Source organism: Coffea arabica, chromosome 6e (genome assembly GCF_036785885.1).
Source record: "Coffea arabica cultivar ET-39 chromosome 6e, Coffea Arabica ET-39 HiFi, whole genome shotgun sequence".
Taxonomy (NCBI): domain Eukaryota; kingdom Viridiplantae; phylum Streptophyta; class Magnoliopsida; order Gentianales; family Rubiaceae; genus Coffea; species Coffea arabica.
The window spans coordinates 15,460,337-15,481,250 of NC_092321.1; the positions used below are offsets into that span (position 1 = coordinate 15,460,337).

The 20,914-nt window shown below is 35.9% G+C and overlaps 1 protein-coding gene across 2 annotated transcripts; it reads right to left on the minus strand.

The window, feature by feature from the left end:
- Positions 1-3: 3 nt before the first annotated feature.
- Positions 4-20,620, minus strand: LOC113697450 (uncharacterized). Of its 2 annotated transcripts, none has more exons than XM_027217067.2 (24): positions 20,271-20,620; positions 20,063-20,163; positions 19,367-19,577; positions 18,571-18,652; positions 18,168-18,462; positions 16,279-16,381; positions 16,054-16,190; positions 15,780-15,953; positions 13,634-13,839; positions 13,400-13,543; positions 13,223-13,311; positions 11,805-11,952; positions 10,982-11,028; positions 9,563-9,618; positions 7,018-7,181; positions 5,258-5,433; positions 4,336-4,393; positions 4,183-4,255; positions 1,866-1,967; positions 1,686-1,782; positions 1,484-1,612; positions 1,163-1,401; positions 945-1,085; positions 4-365 (listed from the first exon to the last, which is right to left on the minus strand). In XM_027217067.2, exons 1-24 carry the CDS (start codon positions 20,455-20,457, stop codon positions 186-188), a joined length of 3,339 nt encoding a protein of 1,112 aa, XP_027072868.1. In that variant the 5' UTR covers positions 20,458-20,620; the 3' UTR covers positions 4-185. The 2 variants fall into 2 exon arrangements, with proteins under 2 accessions (XP_027072868.1, XP_027072866.1); XM_027217065.2 differs by having other exon boundaries at positions 11,775-11,952.
- Between the last annotated feature and the right edge of the window lie 294 nt (positions 20,621-20,914).

The window sequence follows — 20,914 nt, forward strand, 5'->3', positions numbered from 1 at the left end:
AGATGGAGGAAATTGCAGAATATCACTGCCATTCATCAGATATGTACATGATGTGTAAACAACATACATCCAGCTTATGTTTTTCAACGTTGGACCATACTCTACCTAATATACACGGATAAAAGGACAAAAATGCTTAGCCTCATCAGAAGCCTACTAAAAAGAAAACTAACAAAAACAAGTTACTAGGACGCCAGACATGCAAGCAATTTCTGGCACAGTTGCCTGACCTCCGTTGAAGGATCTGATGTGGATATTGTTTGAAGCAATGTTCTTGCTTCCAGCAGTCCCCCTGAAATATTGTCGATAACAGCTTCCTCACTTGCCATTAGAGAAGCCAATAACTTGGCACCTGTTATCCTCACCTAATGGACAGGATACAAACATTCATAGGAACGTCAAAAGGTAGCACGCACCTCAGAAAGAAAACAAAACGTTTTCCAGTAAAAATTTATTACTGAACCCAGACATCAGAGATTCAAGAGCAATAAAAAATTCCTCCAATATGTTGAATTTTCTTTCCTCAAACCAAATCCCTTTCAGTTTACACATCTTGGTGCATGAGTGTCAGAGATGGAAATTGTTTTGGGCGGTTTTTTTTTTTTTTTGGGGGGGGGGGGGGGGGGGGGGGGTGGTGGGGAGGGGGAAGGGTAGGGAAGGACTATATATGCCTTTAAATCCTCCTTTGTTCCTATCATTCTGAACTTTTCCTAAATCTCTGTGTGTGTGTGTCAGAGAGAGAGAGCACCATTTAGGCCTGGCCATATTGGCTGAGTTATGGTTGGTAAAATAATTACAATTGTCGTACATCAGTTATAAACTCTGTGCGCGTGCATGCATCTGTCTGCATAAAAAGCACACAGGTGTACATGTGCATGTGTATGTGTGCTTGTATTGCAATTCCAATGAGCAACATCCAAACATATTAAAGGTCACCGTATTACCTTTTCCATAGCATCTGTAAGTGAAGTTAATGCAATCTTCAGAATATCGGCGGAGTAAGGAAGAACTGCAGATTTCAAATGGTACACCGCAGAGAAGAGAACCTGGTTGCAGGCAGCCCTAATTTCAGATTCTATAATTGCCTGCCAACAATGAAGAGATGAGCAGGAAGAATGACAAGCTCATATAGGAAAACCTGTGAAATAATAACACGAAATACCCTGGTGGAGCAAATGACAGGTGGGAGAATTTTCTGAGCCAATAGCATCTTGCCAGACTCTGAAACCTTCTGACAAGCACTAATGAGGACATTAGCCATGCAAAGACGAAATGAGATGTGCATCTTTGCTTCTGATTCCGTGTTCCATTTAGCCAATCCAGAAGAAACAGAATCATTAGCATTGGCAGTCAATAGTCCAATCACGTAATTGCAGACTGAGCTCTCTAAAGCAACATTCCCTGCATGAGTGGCTTTTAACATAAATAGGTTTCTTCCAGATGATTTAAGAAGGAAAAGAGAACACAAGAAGCCAAATCCAACCTGAAGATAGGCCCATATCAATCATGCGTGCTTCATCTTTAGTTGAACTTCTTCCTCGCTTCAAACCTTCTAGTTCAGCACACATCATCCATGCCAGGCAATCAATGCATCCATGTTGTGCTTTCAAGACTGAAGATTCCCGAGCAGCCATCAGAAATCTGATTTAAAGTTTACACCTTATGAGAGATCATCAAGCACTCACCATCGTTTTTATCCATCGAAGGCCAAGATAAAATGGTATTTATAGTCTTCCTTATTACACTCATGCCAGGATGCTTATATGAATCCATGCCTCTGACCTATAATCAAAAGGTTGAAATGATAATTTATAAGTTGTAAAAAGAGTTGATAACAAATGTGTGGACAACATGCACTTCCATACCAAGAGCGAAGTGCAAATTGTAAAAAGACAAGATTTTATCTTCATTGTGTCCTCAGCTGTTGCAGCAACTTCTAGTTGTGAAGAAATTAATGGAATTAAAACCTGCAGCATCACCATGGTCAGTATTATAGTGGTTTAAGTGTTGAAACACACATCCACAGTGCACACCACAAATTTCGGAAGCCTAATCCACATCCAGTATGAGAAAATGCAGCCAAAGCTGAAGGAGAGCCTATCAAGTTACCTGTTCGTGCAAACTAAACTATGGTTTCAACAAAAATAATTATGAACACCATTTGGTCATGAGTATGTTTGTAAGGAGCAGCAATACTGAATTATCTAGTAACACATCAAGGAAGTAATCAAATTGACTCCGTTAAGTTCTATTACAATTGGTACAGCAACCTCCCCCATCTACATGTCCCGTTAACAAAAAGGGATTACTTAATAGATTGTAGATGCACTAATTTACAATTACTCATCTATATTATTGTACTCATAAGGTAATTTTGGCCATAGGACACATTATTTGCGCAATGTCAACAACTTTTAACTGTGTAAAAACAATAAGAAAGAGTGCAAGCAATGCTATACTTCCTTCATCAATAAGAAAGTTCTGAAAACAAAAACAATTCAAAAGAAAGTAAGAAATACATCAGGCCACCATAATGACTATTTGAAATTTAAAGGCATAAAGGAGGATCATGTTAGACTACCATTCATTTTGTATATAAAGTATTTAAAGGACAGCAACGTATTATGGTTTTAGAGTCCCAACTTGAAAAAGTAGGACTATTCAGGATTGACTAAGAACTAAAGAGAGGTTAGACACAGAATAAAAATGAGGAGAATTTTTGGGGTGGGGGTGCAATTGCAAGACAATTCTGGTAACTCACTGTTACTGCCAAGTAGATGATTCACACTATTCGATCATGCTCAATTCAAAACCTTGAAGGTAAAGTGAAGCATGGGTTTCCTTGAACTGGCTAATTTACTAAGGAACTCAGTCTTGTCCAATAAGAATGCTGCAGTTGGCAAGACTTTGTAGCTGAGGAAACACGTTTAGGTTTTGCAAGCTGGGGCAGCAAAAAGAATATTCAGTAACATCAGTTTGGGATGCAATGATGAAGAGAAACATAGGACACTTATTGATGGTTCTCTACGAAATCTTACAATTGTTCCCAACAAAAGAACCTCTTCAGCCAACTTCTTTCACTACAGATGGCTGTCAAGGCCACCCTCCTGTTGAGGGAGTTCATGTCCATGTTGCTACCTTGCTCAGCAAGCTCCACAAAAAGTTATGGTCTTTGGGCAAATCTTTACAAGGGAAAAGAATGTCTAAGCTGGTTTTTCAACATGCAAATGAAATGGAAGACAGACATTTATAGTATCCGCTCATGGAGAGACGCTAAATGGTTGCCTATTCTGGTGGTCTGTGGATTGCGATGAAAGGACAAGTCATAAACAGGAGGAGTCAATTGAAAACTGAAACTCAAATGCACGATTCTGAAACTCAATACTCTCTGTAAAGCAAGCTCAGATAAAAGTCATTTTTGCTTCCAATCATATACCAGAATTCTTCCCCTCCCCCAAGGGTGTTAAACCAAATCTTGTGGTGGTTTGCTATAGTTCTACTAGCAAATAGTACAGCAATTGACAAGTTGCTTTGCTTCAACAACCAACCAGTCTTCCCAGTTCCGCAACGTGTAAGAAGTCCATGACTTTATTATTGTGCACAAACATTACACGAGAGATTTAAAAATGCACCTACATTGCACTGTAACCATTCCAATCAAGAGGGTCTATTTTCTTGAAACAACCATCTCATTCACTGTTTACTTAAAATAACCATGTTGATCTTTGATTCAGAGCATAAGCAAAACCACCTCTCTATGGCTTCTTCAATTTCTACTATTTTCATTTTCTGTCTTAATCAGATATCCACCTTAAGATTAAGATAAGGTCTAATTTAGTTGCTCATTCAACACAAGCAATAGTCATGCACAAACTTCACAAACTTCAAATCCAAAGTGCAAAAATTAACATACTCCCATAACCACCAGGCAGTTCCCTTGATCCGTAGAGAAAAGTATTGAGTCAATTTTTCCCATAAACATGGTTAGAGGCCACTAATCAGTTTGAAGGTGAAAGACCCACATTAGAACAATATCTTAGACAACCATTACCATACAGTAGGGAGTTGGACAATAGTTATTGAAACCACATGTAAGAAACTAACACCATTCAGCACGGATAACGGAGTTTGGCAGGAGTGTAAAGCTAAAACATAAAATAAACTTTGTACTTCTTTACATACATGCGGATGCATGCGCCCGCAAAGTTCAGCTGCAAGTTTCCGAACATCTTCGAATTCAAACTTGTTGAACGCCCTGAAAAGGTTTAAAATTATAAACTTAATAATCTTTTTTTACAAGTAGAAGCTCCAGAATTCCTATTCTTATATACAAACCTATCAATTAGCAGCGCACCAATGCATTCACTATCATCTATGGTTAGACGTCCAGTATCTGGAAGCATAGATAGCGGGAAAGCAAATGTAAGTCCAAAGAAATAGCAGATGGACTACTCATTGGTTGAAGGCAGAACAAAGTACATAAAAGCTCAAGTTAGAACATATGCCATTACCTATTCAAAGTGAAAAAGCAAAATGCTTATAAAATGAATAATTGCATATCTGAACAATGGAATTATATACTAACGATAACAACTGCACATTGAATGGCACTAAATATCTTTCTAGCCAAAAAAAAAAGAGGGAGAGAATAGGCAATGTGATATCCATATGGATTCTCCTTCAGTATCAATAAGAAAACTGTCAAATCTTATGTTTCAAAATCTTTTCAGAAAAAATGCGAGCAACAAAAGGCCTATCAGAAATTATAAGAAAAAAAAAGAATATCATTTTATCCACCTATAAATGCGTCACTCATCACAAAGAGTTAAATCTCTTATTTCCAAGTATATCAGTCACTCGTCCTGACAGCAGGAGCGTTTCACAAGATTAATAGAATGTTCAAATAACATCACTACAAGCTATCGGCCAATGGAATTTGTAATTATTTAAAAGAAAAAGGAGCATGGGCTTAAGACTAACTGTTTATCTATAAAATCATCACCCATCACATAGAGTTAAACTCTTATTTCCAAGTATATCGGTCACTTGTCCTGACAGCAGGAGTGTTCACAAGATTAATAGAATGTTCGAATAACATCACTACAAGCTATCGGCCAATGGAATTTTTAATTATTTATAAGAAAGAGGAGCATGGGCTTGAGACTAACTACTAGGCACATGCGTATATATATCTATTAAATGATGAGGATGAAGCACCAAAAACCAATAGCAAGAGACAAATCAACAGTAGACGTACCATGCACAACACTTTCCTTCAAATGCCCATAAACCAAAGGAGAACTGAGATTGTCAAAAACTTTTAGCGGGAGCAGTTTGATTACTAGTAATGGGCAAAGGCGACTAAAAAGAGAATTGAAAGAATCAACATCTTGACAGGTCCCACTCTCCCTTTTGGAAACGCTCTCCAGAATGCTGCCAAAGAAGGAGATAAATTTAATGGACATAAAAACCAGAAGAGTTAACTTAATGTATAAAATGAAAAAAAGAAAAGAAAAGAAGATAAAAATAACTTTTTCTGATGCTTTAAACACAACAAACCAAACGAACACAACTGTTGATCACATGATGTACAGAATGATGATTTGCCAAGAACAGGATTCAAACAGTATCAGACATGCTAACATGTACCAATAGTTCCTCTAGTTGCATTAGAAAGATGGCAAAGCATGAAGCGTTTCATGCAGAGTAACGCATGCAACAAATTATGCTCAAACAGAGAAATATAAGTGCTTATCAGAAAATTAATAATAATAATGATAAAGTTATTTCAATGCTCTTACATGCTAACAAATTTTTGCCATTTCCATTCTACACAAATGACACAAAAAGTTAATATGGAAAAAATCAGGTGCAAGGAATTCTGCAGTTGTATTAGCTAGACATGATAAAAATTTGATGCTCTCCTCTGCTCAAAAGTTTTTGCATTCTTTAAGGAAATGACACAAAAAGTGAATTTGGAAGAACCAAGATAGTGCAAAAAATTCCTTCCACTGAATAGCTACATATGATAAAGCAATACTTGCAATAGAAGGTAGCAATAATAATACCGTGTATTATGAAAAAAAATTAATGAAAACATAAAGCAGACAAATTTTGCTGAGACTAACCAAATAGACAACCAGGAAACCGAAAATAAGAGGGCAACTAAAAGAGAACACCCGACCATGTTCAGTGGAACAAAAATAAGAGAGAACCAAAAATAAGAGGGTAACAAAAATAGAACGCCTGAACATGTTTGATGCAAATCTAGCCAAGAAATGCAGGACAGATGTCATGATTCAACATTAGTGGTTCACCAAGTAACATTATCTCAATAAGAGACAGGCCAACTAGATTTTCAAAAAAAAAAAAAAAAAAGAAAGGAAACTCCAATTTTGAAGCACACTTGTTGAATTGTGAAGTTTATACAGTTCCGGTTTAGGTTATTTCAGCTGATGAATGATCTTTGATGCATGAGATCCAGGGAGAGAGCTTTGAGAGTTCATATGGCTCCATTCTAAATTATAAATTGTCGGATTTGATACAGATTTATAAAGCAGTATTACAGCAAGAAAGAGACTGAAAATTGCCCAGAACCCTATTGAGCACCATAGACCTATGCAAACTGAGTTCAGAAAGCACTCAACTAGAAGTAACTAAACAAGGACCTAGCCGCTTCCCTTACTGAAGACCAAATGTGGTTAATAACTAAATCACTAAAGCTGCTGGCAGGAAAACCTTTTATACCAAAATTTGTAAATCAGTTTATAGCAATTCATCAACCAACCTGAAGCCATATGCAGAGAACCTAAAACTGGAACAACAGTTCTAATCGATCTAATCTCCTATTCAGGTTCATAGATAGTAACATAAACCTAGGATTACAAACCAAATGCAACAGAAAATAGCAGCTCCTAAGGTAATGATACTTTTTGAGAAAACAAATGACTACTACCAACTTCCGGGATATGATTCCCATGGATCAGATTGAAGAATTATGAAACAAGATATACATACTTGTTCTGCCCTTTTGTGTACAGGAGAAGTTGATCAAAGACCAAATCAGCCAAGTCTGCCAGGTGTTCACTGATGTAACTGAGAGACCGCACAATAACTGTGTTTGATGGCTCTGCAAAGAGTTTGTCTAACAATGCACTGATCATCACGTTCCAATCTTCAACCTGAAAATTTTCATTCACCTATACTCATTTACACTGGAAATCCAAATATAAGGACTTCAACATTTGGTGCAAAGGCAATGGAAAAGGAATCATACAAGTCAGTATTGCCAAAACAGGTAAAATGCAACTATCTGACAACCTTTCGTATTCTACCTATGTGAACATTTTGAGCGAATACATGTGCCCAACAGATTTTCAGCAAAAAAGCTGCGTACGGTATTGCTCAATACATTTTATGAGAAATGAATGGAAGGGAAAGGGTGGAGGAACTGTGATTTGATGCTGACTTCAAAAAATAAATAAATTACCAAAAGGGCAGTATATGAATGAGATGGGTAGCACTTGAAAGAAACAAGCATAAGAAGAATATGGATGGAAAGTAATGGTTAAGAGACCAACTCCATGAGTGTGCTCATGTGCTTTAGGGACTGTAAACAGTGTATGATAAAAGGCCACAGTATGCTGAATCATAAGATGCTCAGAAACAAATAAAAGCTTCTTAGCTGTAAATGGAAAACATGCCTAAAGAATTGCAGAAGACTGATGACAGTTCTAAGAGGAAAAAGCATCTTTCAAGAGGACAAAGATCAGAGAGAGGCTGGGAGACCTTCACATTAGAAGCCAGAAAGGCCACACTGTAACTGATAAACATACAAAATGGGACTTACAAGCAGCAAGTGATGGAAACCAAGAATCTCTCAAAGCCTAATTTTCACAAAAGAAAACCATTAACTTGCAGAAACCAACTGAGATTATACAAATTAACCAAAACGAAGCCACTGAATTGGCCGCAGAACTCAAATTTGAAAAATTCAAACTTACAAGCAAGAGAGAGAGAGACGATAAATGAAATGGAACGGACCATCATAACTCATCCGATACAGATGCCCCTACTCCATGATCTATTTACAGCTTCAGATCATTAGTCAGACCGAGAGGTTAAATTTTCCCCTAATCATCCCCTTACTTCTTTGCAACTCTCAACTCGTTTATAACTCTATCCTACATAACACTATCAAATTTGAGAATTCCATAGATAGAAGCACCGTGGCTTGTACAAAAACAAGGATCATAGAGTTGAGACACCAATCAGCCAGAACTAAATTTTACTTGACAGATAAACCAACAAGAGGTATTCCACACTGGTTACAAGATGGAATCGTGTCCTGTCCTACAACCAAGGAAATTTTTTAAAGTCTTTGAATATGAAATTTAGTCCTTGCCAAGTTTCACATATCTACATAAACTATGCTTCAGCATTGTACAAAGACCTCAAGCTTCCACAATATAAAAGAACTATGCATGTTGATTCTGAATTCCTCTCTACAATGTAGAAATGCAGAAAAACATTGCAAGATGCTATTAATCCATCATCAGATATTCAGGTGCTATTTGTGCACTAGGCGTTAGGATTTTGTCCTTGAGACACCTTAAAAGGTGTGACAATGTGACATCTGACCCTACTTCCATACATCACCACAACCTCCCATTCAAGGATGGCTGCATGAAAAAGCCATTACCATATGATATGTACTTCTCTTCTGGTGATCAAATGCATGTGAATAGATGAGATATCATCCACATTATCCTATTTCAATCCACAACTTTGTCCTTAAAAAACACCCAAGCTTCACCCTTTAACTAACAATATGGGATGCATGGTTTCCATACATCACGCAATTTTTTAAGCAAACCAATTACATGGTACATTCAAATTTCTGGATAAACAAGCTCAAATGCACATTATTTTCTGTGGTCAGGAGATGTCTCCAAGGCTCACGAAAACAGTCAGAGTGAATGGTAAGAAAAGCACATGAAATGGCCTAATTGGCACAAGGCAATGTGCCATCCATGAAAGGGGGCAAGTCATGGCTGGCACTATGTGCTAAATGGCAAGCAGCCTGACTGCAACGTTATGTGAAATCTAGCAATCAATACTAAAGGTTACAACAAAATTAACTGTCATTTGAAAGAGGCATCCTTCTTGACACTAAATAAGTAGGATCCCTGTTGCAGGTCAAACTTTTGGTTTAGATAAGTGGTAGGGAAAAAAAAAAAGACAGATCTAGCACTGAGTCAAACACAGCATCAACCCAAAAGATTAAATGTTGTTCTGAGTTTCTTCCACTTTTCAGACAGGAAGCGAGAATTGTACAACTGTTATTACACCAGCTAGACAAGATGATTATAACACAATAAATACATTAACGGCATTAGCATACATCAAGGAAAACCTTTAGCGTCAACAACCCCATTTCAATCTAAATTAATGGGTAAGGAAGTGAAAAAAGAAGCTACCTAAAAATAACAAGAACATAAGCAACAAACTATACTAAGTACATATGAAAAACACTTTAAAGATTACAGGATAACAAACTTACCAGTTTTGACCACTCTGGTAACAGCTTCAGCACCCTATCACTGTCCAATTTTGCTCCTAATAGAATAAAAACAAAAACACACTTTTGAGAGGGCGAAAGAAACAAAGAGGTAAGCAAATAAGCACTAAACTAATTGCTAAGATAAGTCCCTTTTTTCTCATTATTACCATGTGCTTGCCTAGAGAACTTTGTTCAAGTAGCATTATTTGGAAGCATCAATTCTTCACTGATGTTGAAAACGCTTACCATAGAAAGTGAACAAGTTCTAAAGCATAGGATTCAGTCATAGGCTCACTTACATTAATTCAAAAGCAAGAAAAACACAAGTACAAGCAACAGAGCCACTCAATCTAACATCAAGTGCGAATGTTCTACTTTACCACACAGGAACTAGATATATAAATATTGATCATGGTTCAACAAACAACTTGACCAAAATTCTCTGTCCAACAAGAACAAGCTCAAGCTCTGCAGAAATCTGATTATACTTCCCAACATGAAGTCCATCTCAATTCATCGTCTCAATAGACATGAACTCATAATGTGTTTCAGCACTAAGAACATGCTACAAGTAATTCTCAAGCATATCCAATTGAAATATCAAACTGCAGCTGGAAAAATACTTCAGACATATCCCAGATACATCTATGATGTTATGGAACAAAGTCAATAGAAGAAGAACCATACACAGAAATTTCTCAAGATACAAACTGAAAAGGAACAACCTACAACAAGGGCAGAGTACCCGGAGCCAAAAAGATTTGGAGACAGTGCAAAACACAGTACCAGCTGAAGAAAAGAGGCACAGTATCCAAACATAGCTACAGGTAATGACAACCAGCCATCAGTACTCCTTAGAGCTCTAGTATTCCCCAGTCTACAAATGCCTCAAAGCACATAGATTAACCTTTAAGTACACTGATGGGAGACATCGATCAGGATTACCTGGTTTCTTACAGTTAAGGGTTTTAAGATAGAGAAGGAGCTTTGCATTTCAATATTTTGGCAACACCCTTTCCTAAAGCAGCCAATGGTGACTTCCTTCTTACTATTCTTCATACTCAGAATGGTGCCCAGCCCTCTAATTCACACCCAGACATTGGCAAATATAAACCACCAACAATTTAAGTGTGGTGTTGCTTCATGCAACAATTTTATTATTACAGCAAAGTATGTAACATCTCATGGCACCGTGTCCATCCCAACATTATCTTTGAAAAATATATTTGATGACTTTTCTTTAATCAGTTACCTAATCATCAAGACCTATGATGGCACTTAGTACTTCCATTATGACTAATGATCTTTAAGATCACCAAAGAATCACAGTACATATCACACAAGTTCCCTTGATCAAAAGGCAAAAAGAAGAAATATTATGAAAGGAACAAAAACAAAAAACAAAGAAAAAATGAACACCTTGTGTGTCTCCTGTGGCATCAGGGTCTGAAGTGTTGCAGAGATTGCTGCACATGTCAATATTAACCATTATGAAAATACATACGCAAAAGAAGAATACGCTTTGAAATCTAGAAGTTCCGGTATAGTGCTTTGTAAATTTCTTCCATTTCTCTTTTTTCCTTTGTTTGCTTTCTAGTTCGGTGGAGAGACAGAGACGCAAAGTTCATCATTTAGACATCCAAACTCCAAATTAGACATGATTAAACAAATTATATGATATCTTGTAAATTGCATGATATTGGACATGCCTCAAAAGTATAAAGTCTACTGATAGAAAGAATAATTGCAAAGAGAAATATTATCTAAAGTACAAAGTAGACGCTTCAAAAGCTTTAGCCAGAAGTGCAGAATTTCAGATAAACAAAAGATAAATAATTTCATTGGCGCCCAAAAATAATAATAATTTCATTGGCTCTTTTGAGAATAAGACGAACACAAATATCTTTCTATTAGATTAAGCTTTAGAGGCAAAGTATGTCAATAATATTAATGCTATAAACTAAACAAACCTAACACATTTGCCCCCCTTCTCCCAAGAAGTCTTTTTATTAAAGGGGAAAAAAACTTTATGATTGGCCGATATACGTACAAATTACTAAAAAAAGGTTTCCTGTTTTGCCAATTCACTTTACGGCAGCCAGCTCCTCCTTGATTTTTGGATTCATTCAAAGCATGCCAAAAAGAAAATGTACTCTTTGCACACACACTGCTTTTCAGGGTTAAAGATAAGAGTAGGCAGAAATTATTGAACCTTAATTGCAGCAAAAAGATTGATGCATACCCAAGACAATCAAGCAGCAAGCACAATATTTCAGGTTCTTCCTTGTGAGTTTTCAGCACTACTAATAACGTCTCACTTGCCAAGGACTGTACCCTTTCATTTGATGTGTAAATAAGACGAACTAGAGCAGGCAAAGTTAGTGATGGATCTGCAGAAATAAAGAATAGATTGATCAATGAATACAAGCCTAGAGGGACATCCGACAACTTCAAGAAATATGGGAGTTTGGACCACATCACAGAAAAGTTACATCTTGTTTGGCTTTCATCTTGGTGCTGTCTACAAATCAATAAATGATGTTCCCTAACCCAGAGGAAAAAACTCAACAAAAAGAACATATAGGAGAAGCCAGGATCCACAGTCTAAACAAATTGTAACAAGCTAACAGGATTCTACAAAAGAAGAAGCATAAAATTGTGATTGAAAAGATTACCAAGGAGAATGCTGAAAATAGTAAAAAAGGGACAATGGATTATAATTTGGTGCATGGATGTTTTAACTACAAGTGATTCCTCCAATCTGGTCTTAGAAATGCATAGGCAAAATAACTAGCTTCAAAATTTTAAAAGAAAACTTGTCAGACCATGAGATTCCAGACTTAGAAGAGCAGGAAAAAAAAGTACATGATCAATAATTCTTTGTGAAAGTTTATTCAAAAGCATAAAGTTACAAGGTCTTAGGCATCAAGGGACGTGATGTTAGAATATTGCTTAGGATTTCGCTTATTTATCTTCTATAATTACCAAGATATTAATCACATTAATGGATAAACTAAACAAGCCGTAATGCCGTAATCATATACAGCTCATTGAACAACCAGAACAAAATTACAAGGCAATTAGATAACCAATCCTACTAAAAAAAATTACATTACAGAGGCATTGTAGTCCTTGCAGCTCCATACAAGAAAATGAGAAGCAGATTTTAAAAAGAAAAAGAATCAGCAAAACATTGAAATGTAGGCACATGAACAATTGCTGTCTTCCAAAGTAATGAGGATAAACCAAAGCAAAGACAAGCCAGCAGAGGAAATTAGTAAGTGTTTGAAGAAGAAACAAACTAAAAGATCAAGCGCTGCTGAACAGAATTAGGTAATCATTGAAAGAAGAACATTCTTCAAGCCTTCTGGCTTTGGGCTTAGTGACATGACATGACATGCTACTTCTTTGATGTTTCAAAGAGTTGACAACACACAAATGTCATATTCAAGAACCTTTAATAGTGAAACCTGGGCACGAGGCGAAATCTCTACTATAATAACCCAAAGCTTTTTTACCAAGATGTGAAAACATAAATTTTAAATAAACAAATATAACCCTTAACTCTCCAAATATTTGATTTGCACCAAAAAGTAAATAAATAAATGATTAAAAAAATGCTCCAAGTTTGAAAATGCACTTCAATGTTTTCAAACTGACCAATTACAGGAAGCAGTGCAGATGCTCGTGTTTGAATAACTAGTTCTTCATCACCAAGGCATTCCAACAAGTGATCTGCTATATCTTGCCTGTGAATTCAGAAAGACCTAAGTTTCAATTAAGGAGTTGAGAGGGGGGAGGGGGGAATGCTAAAAACCCTTCACAAAAGTCTCGTACCACATCTGATCTGAAAGTGAGCTACTAGACTCTAATGATATGTCTATAAGATCTGAGATAACATCAATAGCATTCATCCTCTGTGGAAAGTTTCCAGAAGTGAGCCCTTTCAGAACATTTTGGAGACGACAATTGTCTGAGCGCCTGGCATGTACAAATGAGGAAGAAAGCTTAGAAGTTCAAACCCAAAATGAATGTCAAAGGAAGTGAATCAGGAAACTTAGTTGGGCCTACAAAGAACAATATTCTGCAACAAGCTTGACAACAGCTTTTGCAGCACTATCCCGCTCATCCAGAAGATGTATTAACATTGGCAGAACAGAATCCATCTCTCTCCTATTGGCATTATAGTCCCCAGATGAAGTATACGGCATCCTAAAGATGGCAGCTTTGAAGATGTAGACAGCACTATCAATTACTTCCTCATCAGCACAGCGAAACTACAAAAAATCCAACATATTAGTCCACTAACAAGTTTGGTAGATTCCAAACTGCATAGGACTTCTCTATATCTCCACATAGGGGTTCATAATTGTGTCCATTTAATCAACTTCAAGCCAAGCTATATGATATATAACAGCCACAGGAGCAATTAATAACCAGAGTGAGGGTCAAAATCAAAGTAGCAAATTTACTCTTGCAATTGGTTTCCACAATTTATATCTCCACATAGGGGTTCATAATTGTGTCCATTTAATCAACTTCAAGCCAAGCTATATGATATATAACAGCCACAGGAGCAATTAATAACCAGAATGAGGGTCAAAATCAAAGTAGCAAATTTACTATTGCAATTGGTTTCCACAATTCAGGTAAACAACTAATATGCTACAACAAGCATTTTAAGTTCATATTGATGTTAAAGAAGCTTTTCCCTGCAGAGGATCAATTCACTTGGGTTCCATTCATCATGTAGAAAATTTTCCCACAAGGTCCATATCATCTTTCTGACTCCATTCCATCACATAAATCATTAACTCAGTGTGTTTTAAAACACTTTAGGACCTTTCCACTAACAACACAAAGATCAAGGTGTGACTTAAGCTGCCACAACATTTCCCAGACATTGTGATACAGCACCACTTTAACTGTTGGGAACCTTTGAAGCATTCAAATGCTGTATAATGTCATTTAATTTTTCCTCCAAGCACTTCAGAGACCATTTCAAGAAAGTTCAAAAAGTTTCTTACCAATTGGAAACCACCCACTAGATTTCAAATGCTTTATTGAGATTTCTACAAGCCATCCGTGGATAACCCCAATTAAGAACTGCTTTAAGCAAGTCAAATAGTATCTCATTCGTCATTTGACCACATAAAATGAGTCAATAACTAGAACCATTCGTTAGATAAAATCATGATGACACCTAGAAAATATTCTGCAAGGAAATTTTTAAGGTGATTAATAAATTAAAAAGAAGGTGATAATTAAACAGAGGAAGCTAAATTAATTTTGCTTTTGCAATCTTCTTTTTTAACTATGAAATAACTCCACTAGATGTTCAAACTCTGCACTTGCACAACATATACGCAGAACTGAACTAATCTACTTACCAGTTAAAATAAATTTTCTTTTGCAATCTTCTTTTTGAAGTATCAAATAAATCCACTAGATGTCAATACTCTGCACCTGCAAAGCATATACGCAGAACTGAACTAATCTACTTACCAACTCCGCTAGATATTCAATGCTCTGCACTTGCAAAACATATTCGCCACTGAACTAATCTACTTACCAACTAAAACGTATCTTCCATAAATATGGTCCACAAATCAGGACTTTAGACGACAATACTTTTCAACACAATGCAAGCGAAATAGTGTCCTATCTTATACCAAATCTCTTTTAAATAGTGTCTTTATTTTTCCACAAAATATTATTATTTTATGTTATTAATAATCGCCCATTCCTTTCTCAAAGAACGTTAGTATAGCTAAGACGTCAAGTTCTCCAAGATATTTCTTTTTTCAATGTAGAACCAGTAGCATATGGGAGTTCATATATGTAAAAGGATCGAAATGAGAGTTTCCAGGCAATTCTTGCAGAGGAAAGGCAGACAGAATATCAAAAGCACATAATCATATAACAAGCTTCATGCTTAAGTCATCAAAGGTTTTGTAAGCCCATTTAAAACATCCATGATTTTTTTGTTTTCATCGAGACTGAAAAATCTATAATTAAAAAGAATTTCTTTTGAGCTTGCATACATTTGTTGTATTTAAATGTTTGTTTAACTTAATAAATGGATCAAAAACTTATAGCCTGACACAGAATCCCTGCTTTTGGCAGGCAACCCTTCCCTCTTATGCTCTTAAAGATAGGGAAGCTGATAACATCCATGATGAAATAATTGCTTTAGTTTAGTATCATCAAATGCTACCTGGGAAATAAGAACCTCAGACAGCAGGGATCCATTTTCAGCCAGTGCAGTTTCAAGTTGCTTCTCATGCAACCGACCTAACAGAAGAGAGAGGCAGTTCAAAAAGAACTTTATGGTCTCAATTGCACTATCTTTATCTGCAGCAGGTTCATGGGCATGGTTGTCTGCATAAAACTACATTAACAAACTCAAAAAATTAAAAAGGGAAAAATATATGCAAGAGAAGAGGAGAGATCTCAGATACTTGTACCAGGATTACTGTGGTGCCATTTACCTTAGTTCCAGATAAGTACTCATCCAACAATTCATTGTATTCGCGAGAAAAGTTGCAATCTCCCAAGCGTGACAGCATGCCATAATGTTTCCAACAAGATGAGAGAAGCAATACTCCAGTCTTCAACATTTGCATGTCTGCCTTCAACATTGTCAGGATATAAATGGAGCAGAAATTAAAAGAAGATAAAAATGATGAGAAAAACTTAACAAACTTAATAAACACCTGCCTCATTTTGACAGCAAACATATCGTGTTTGAGTGGCTTGTAACCACTTAAATACCCTCTCCAACCCCCTTGAATGCAATGACCTGCTTTTTCTGCTCCACTGCATACAATAAATGCTCTATTGAGAGACTTTTAATCTTTCAAATGGTCAACAAGTAAGCAATTCAAAACCTAAAAAGGTACAGATAACAAACACGAACCAACCCGGATTAAACAAGATTGGGTGCATAATTCTTGGCAATTCTCAGCATCACAAGTGATTGACCATAGCCAAATAAAAATAAAACTGTCGAATATCATCTAAAATAGCACCAGCAACAAAAATCAACTTCAATTTCTTATGTAGGCTAAGATGATAAGAATTAAACTCAGCCCAATTCTTGTTTCTCCTATTAATTCCAAACTCTTGATTAGCAACAGCACAAACATAACATATCAAATTAACTGAATCAACTGTGTGACTATACAATTCAATTGCATGGTAATCAAGGCACTTAACTACCCTTGCAAAAATCCTAATGACATTTTAAATTCGTCCTCTGTTGTTTCTATCAAAACCCAGATTCTTTAAGAAAACATTTACCAAATTATTAAAAAACTGCCGGTACTAAAGAAAAAGATCCTCCAGATCTTATTTCAAGACTTGAGGGTGTTTGATTACCCCATTAAGTACTTAATGAAATAAATGTTGTTTATATTAAGTTTGTTTAATAACAGAGTCCTCTTACTTCTGAATACATTAGGAGCTACTATCCGTACAAAACTTTAAGTGAAACTTTTGCCAATTAATTTGCTGAATTTTTAAACCAATATAGCAACATTGACTGAAAAATACTATATCACACGCCCACACACTTTCAAATGTGGGTTCTCTCTCTCTCTCTCCCCCCCCCCAACACACACACACACACATTCATAAATAGACATATACTCTTCTCCCTCTCTCAGAAATACACATTTCCTTCTCTAACACACACTTTCAAACATAATCTCCCTCTCATGCACAGAAACATGCATTTTTCTTCTCTCAAAACACACATTTTTAAACACATACTCATCTTAAACAAACAAACTTTTTATCTATTAGTATTTAATTTATTGGTATAAAAAATTACTATCAAAACAAAACTAATTTAATATAAAAACAAGCATCAAATTGGTGTTAACCCATATTATATGCTTGCAATTCAGCTGGTTATCAAACAGATATGACTTAATGAATTTAGAAAATTAATACTCCAGCACTTAAATTTCAGTGTCAGATTTCAGCCTTCTATTTTCAGTTTTACCAAATGCCCTATAATCATCAGACAGAACTTGTCAACTAATAAATACATATATCATATTATAGCATGAAAGTTTTCAATTAAAAACTTCATAAACCGTTTTATAATTTCAATCAAAGCCCAAATTCCTCAACAAATTACTTAACAAGTATATCAAACAACTTGCTAGTGAAGAAAATGATCCTCCCATCAGAAGACTTAGACATCATCCAGAACTTGTAGATTAAAATCTACAGTTCCATAGCATGGTTCTTGATGTTCAACAATTACAAACTACAAGCATCCATACAGAACTTGGCAATTAAGAACTTCATATGCCATCTTTTAACATGATCATGTTATGGCACTTCATCATCAATGATTCATTAAACATGCACCCGTACAGGTATCAGCCAATCTCAAAAACATCATATGCTATCTTCTCAAATTTTATGTTCTCTTTTTCAGAAGTCTAAAGCACCACTTTTCAAATCATTTGTTATATTCTACTAAGCATAAAAAGTAGAGATGAAAAAGAGCACAGATTCATGCAAAAAAACTACCAAACATGGGCAAGATATGATAAAAATTTGCCGTTTGCAAAATGAGCTGAAAACATACTGCTTTAAGCCTCCCAACAAGAACAATCAGGTCATCTATATGATCCCAAAGCAACAATTTTGTTCCCATGTCCTTCAAGATTACTGAAGCTTTTGTGTCTGCCTTCACTTTTTCCTCATCAGAATCAACATTTAGTAAAGAAACTGGTCGACCTTGAGAATTTGAACTAATTAGTTTTTCCTTCTTATAGTCAGATACCAGATCCTTCCTTGTAAGTGCTACTGTAAGCGACAAAATAAAATCAGCCGAAGCAATTGCAAGTCGAGTTGGCAACTCAAATCCTCCCTGCAAAGTGCTATAAAGAAAGTGCCCAAACATTACAATTACAACTCATTACACAAAAGCTAATGAATTTAACATAAATTTGCCACTCAAGCATTTGAACATAGGATATACAGCATACCTTCCGCTGCTTATAAGGGTTGAAAGATGTCTGATACACGAACACAGAATCTTCAATAGTGCTGTGTACTTCTCCCGTATTCCTGCATTAGAAAATAAATTAACCTCTATGGCTCTTTTTTTTTTTTTGATAAAAAACTCTATGGCTCTACCAATTGCAAAAAGTGCAGTAGGTATCTCAGTCATCAAAATGAGTTTCAAATTTGCATGATGCTAAGCACAATGGCATGGCCATTGTAACTTTAAATAATAACAGTCCAATCATAACCAGTTTACATGACTTTTTGCACAACTTTGGATCCTTCAGCTGAGTTGTTAGATTCTCTCATTATTACTTTACAACCCAACCCTTTGCTGTGCATTGAAACTTCAGCATGGCTACAAAACCAAACACCCTTCCAGTAAGGACATCATCTGTTTTCAATTCTTTCGTTTTATTTTATTCTTGTATCATTTTATTACTATTCTGAAACCATTTGGTATTAAACATTTACAGCAATCTGAAACCCTATTATCATGCATCATGAAGTTAGTCTCACTGTCGCCTCAATCCTCATATTTAACAATCAGAATTAACAATCACAGACATCACTCATCAGCCAGCAAAGACATCTAGCTCCACCACCATTCTTTGAACAGCAGGCCTAAATGCGCCACCAATGTCATCAAACAAAGGAAATGCAATTACATTAAGATACGAGTATAGCATGAAAAACGAACAACTGTAGTAAACATCTAATAAAGGTAAACAAAAATATGCTTCTTTTAGAAAATCAATCACCTAATAATGATCTTACCATTGCTCATAAGCTTATTCATGCTAATCTCATACTGTATGAGATCACGTGCAAGAAAACACCAGCCTAAGGCAATATAATGGTCATCTTTTCTCAATATAATCTCTGCTAGATTACTTGCAAGAGCCTGGAAAAGAACTTCATCTTGAAAAAGCCAATTGAGGAGCACCATTGCCTGATTGCCGTGTCTTGACTCCCTAAATTTCAAATACTGCAGGGAGAAAGTCAGAGGAAACATATAAAACACACCGCAACAGAATGTTAATAAATGGATGTCATAGACATATCAAAGAATGGATTAAAACACTACGATTAAAATACCAAAGAAACAAAAAAAGGCTTAAGGAAAAACCAAAAAGATGAACTGAAGTACAGGAATATCTTCTTTTATCCATGAAAGGAAAAAATTAACATTTCCCAGAATTACATTGTTTGGATACAATGATAACATAATTTTTACAACTAAGCTAAATATCAATCGAGAATCAGATAAACAGACAACATGGTAGAAAATCCCCAAGAACCAGTAGAAAAGTGTGTAGATAACAATTTAAAGAATTAAGCTAAAGTTCTATTTTCTTGCATACAAAATCTTCGAGACAAGAGGTCCAGTAGATCATATTAATCTTAACTGGCTAAAATTTCAAGAAAAAGCTCAAAATTTTGAAAACAAGAAGCTAAGAATCCCAAACAGACATGTTCAATCATGGGAACAAGAACTTCATCCAATGTGTCCTCCTTCTCAGCAGCATCCCCAACGTACTTATGCAGAAACAACAATGACTGCTCCAAAGAAACTGAAAATTAAAAAAAAAAACCCAGAAAAAAAAAACAAGTAAATGAACTGATTAACTTAGTTAAAATCACTATTGCAGGAAAAAAAGTGCAAATTTTGTTAGATTACTGCTAAGAGGGGCAAGTTTAGGAGGGGAGTGAAGATTGGAGATTGCATGTTGGAGCTTCTTGGGGCGAGCGTCGAGTAGCGTGTGCATAACTCTGCCCAGTGTAGCGGATACCATTGAATTCGATTCTGCTATAAAGTTGGAGGATGACGGTTTCAGCATCAACTCTGGTTGTTCTTTCTCTTCCATTGATAATAGAATACTAACAGATTCTGTATTATTGTGCTTGGTGGTACACTGTAATAGCAGAAGAACTTCGAATAGGCTAATTGTAAAATGGGGAGACCAGAGACGAGACGAGAAAAGAAGAGAAAGGGGAAAGGATTTAGCGATTTTAGTCTTGACTGTGTGAAGTGAAGTTTCGGTGTCTGGTAGCGCTGCATGCTGAAGTCGTGTTAGGTTGGCACTACGGTAAATTAACTTTGTTTGGATAGAATATTATTATTCTAAATAATTATTTGAAATAATTACTGTAATACTTGTTGTGATGTGAATTAACTTTGTTTGGATAGAATATTATTATTCTAAATAATTATTTGAAATAATTACTGTAATACTTGTTGTGATGTGATGTATGTGAGATAAAAAAGTGGTTGAAAATATAAAAAAGTGAATTAGCAAATGTGTTTATGATACAAGTGAAATT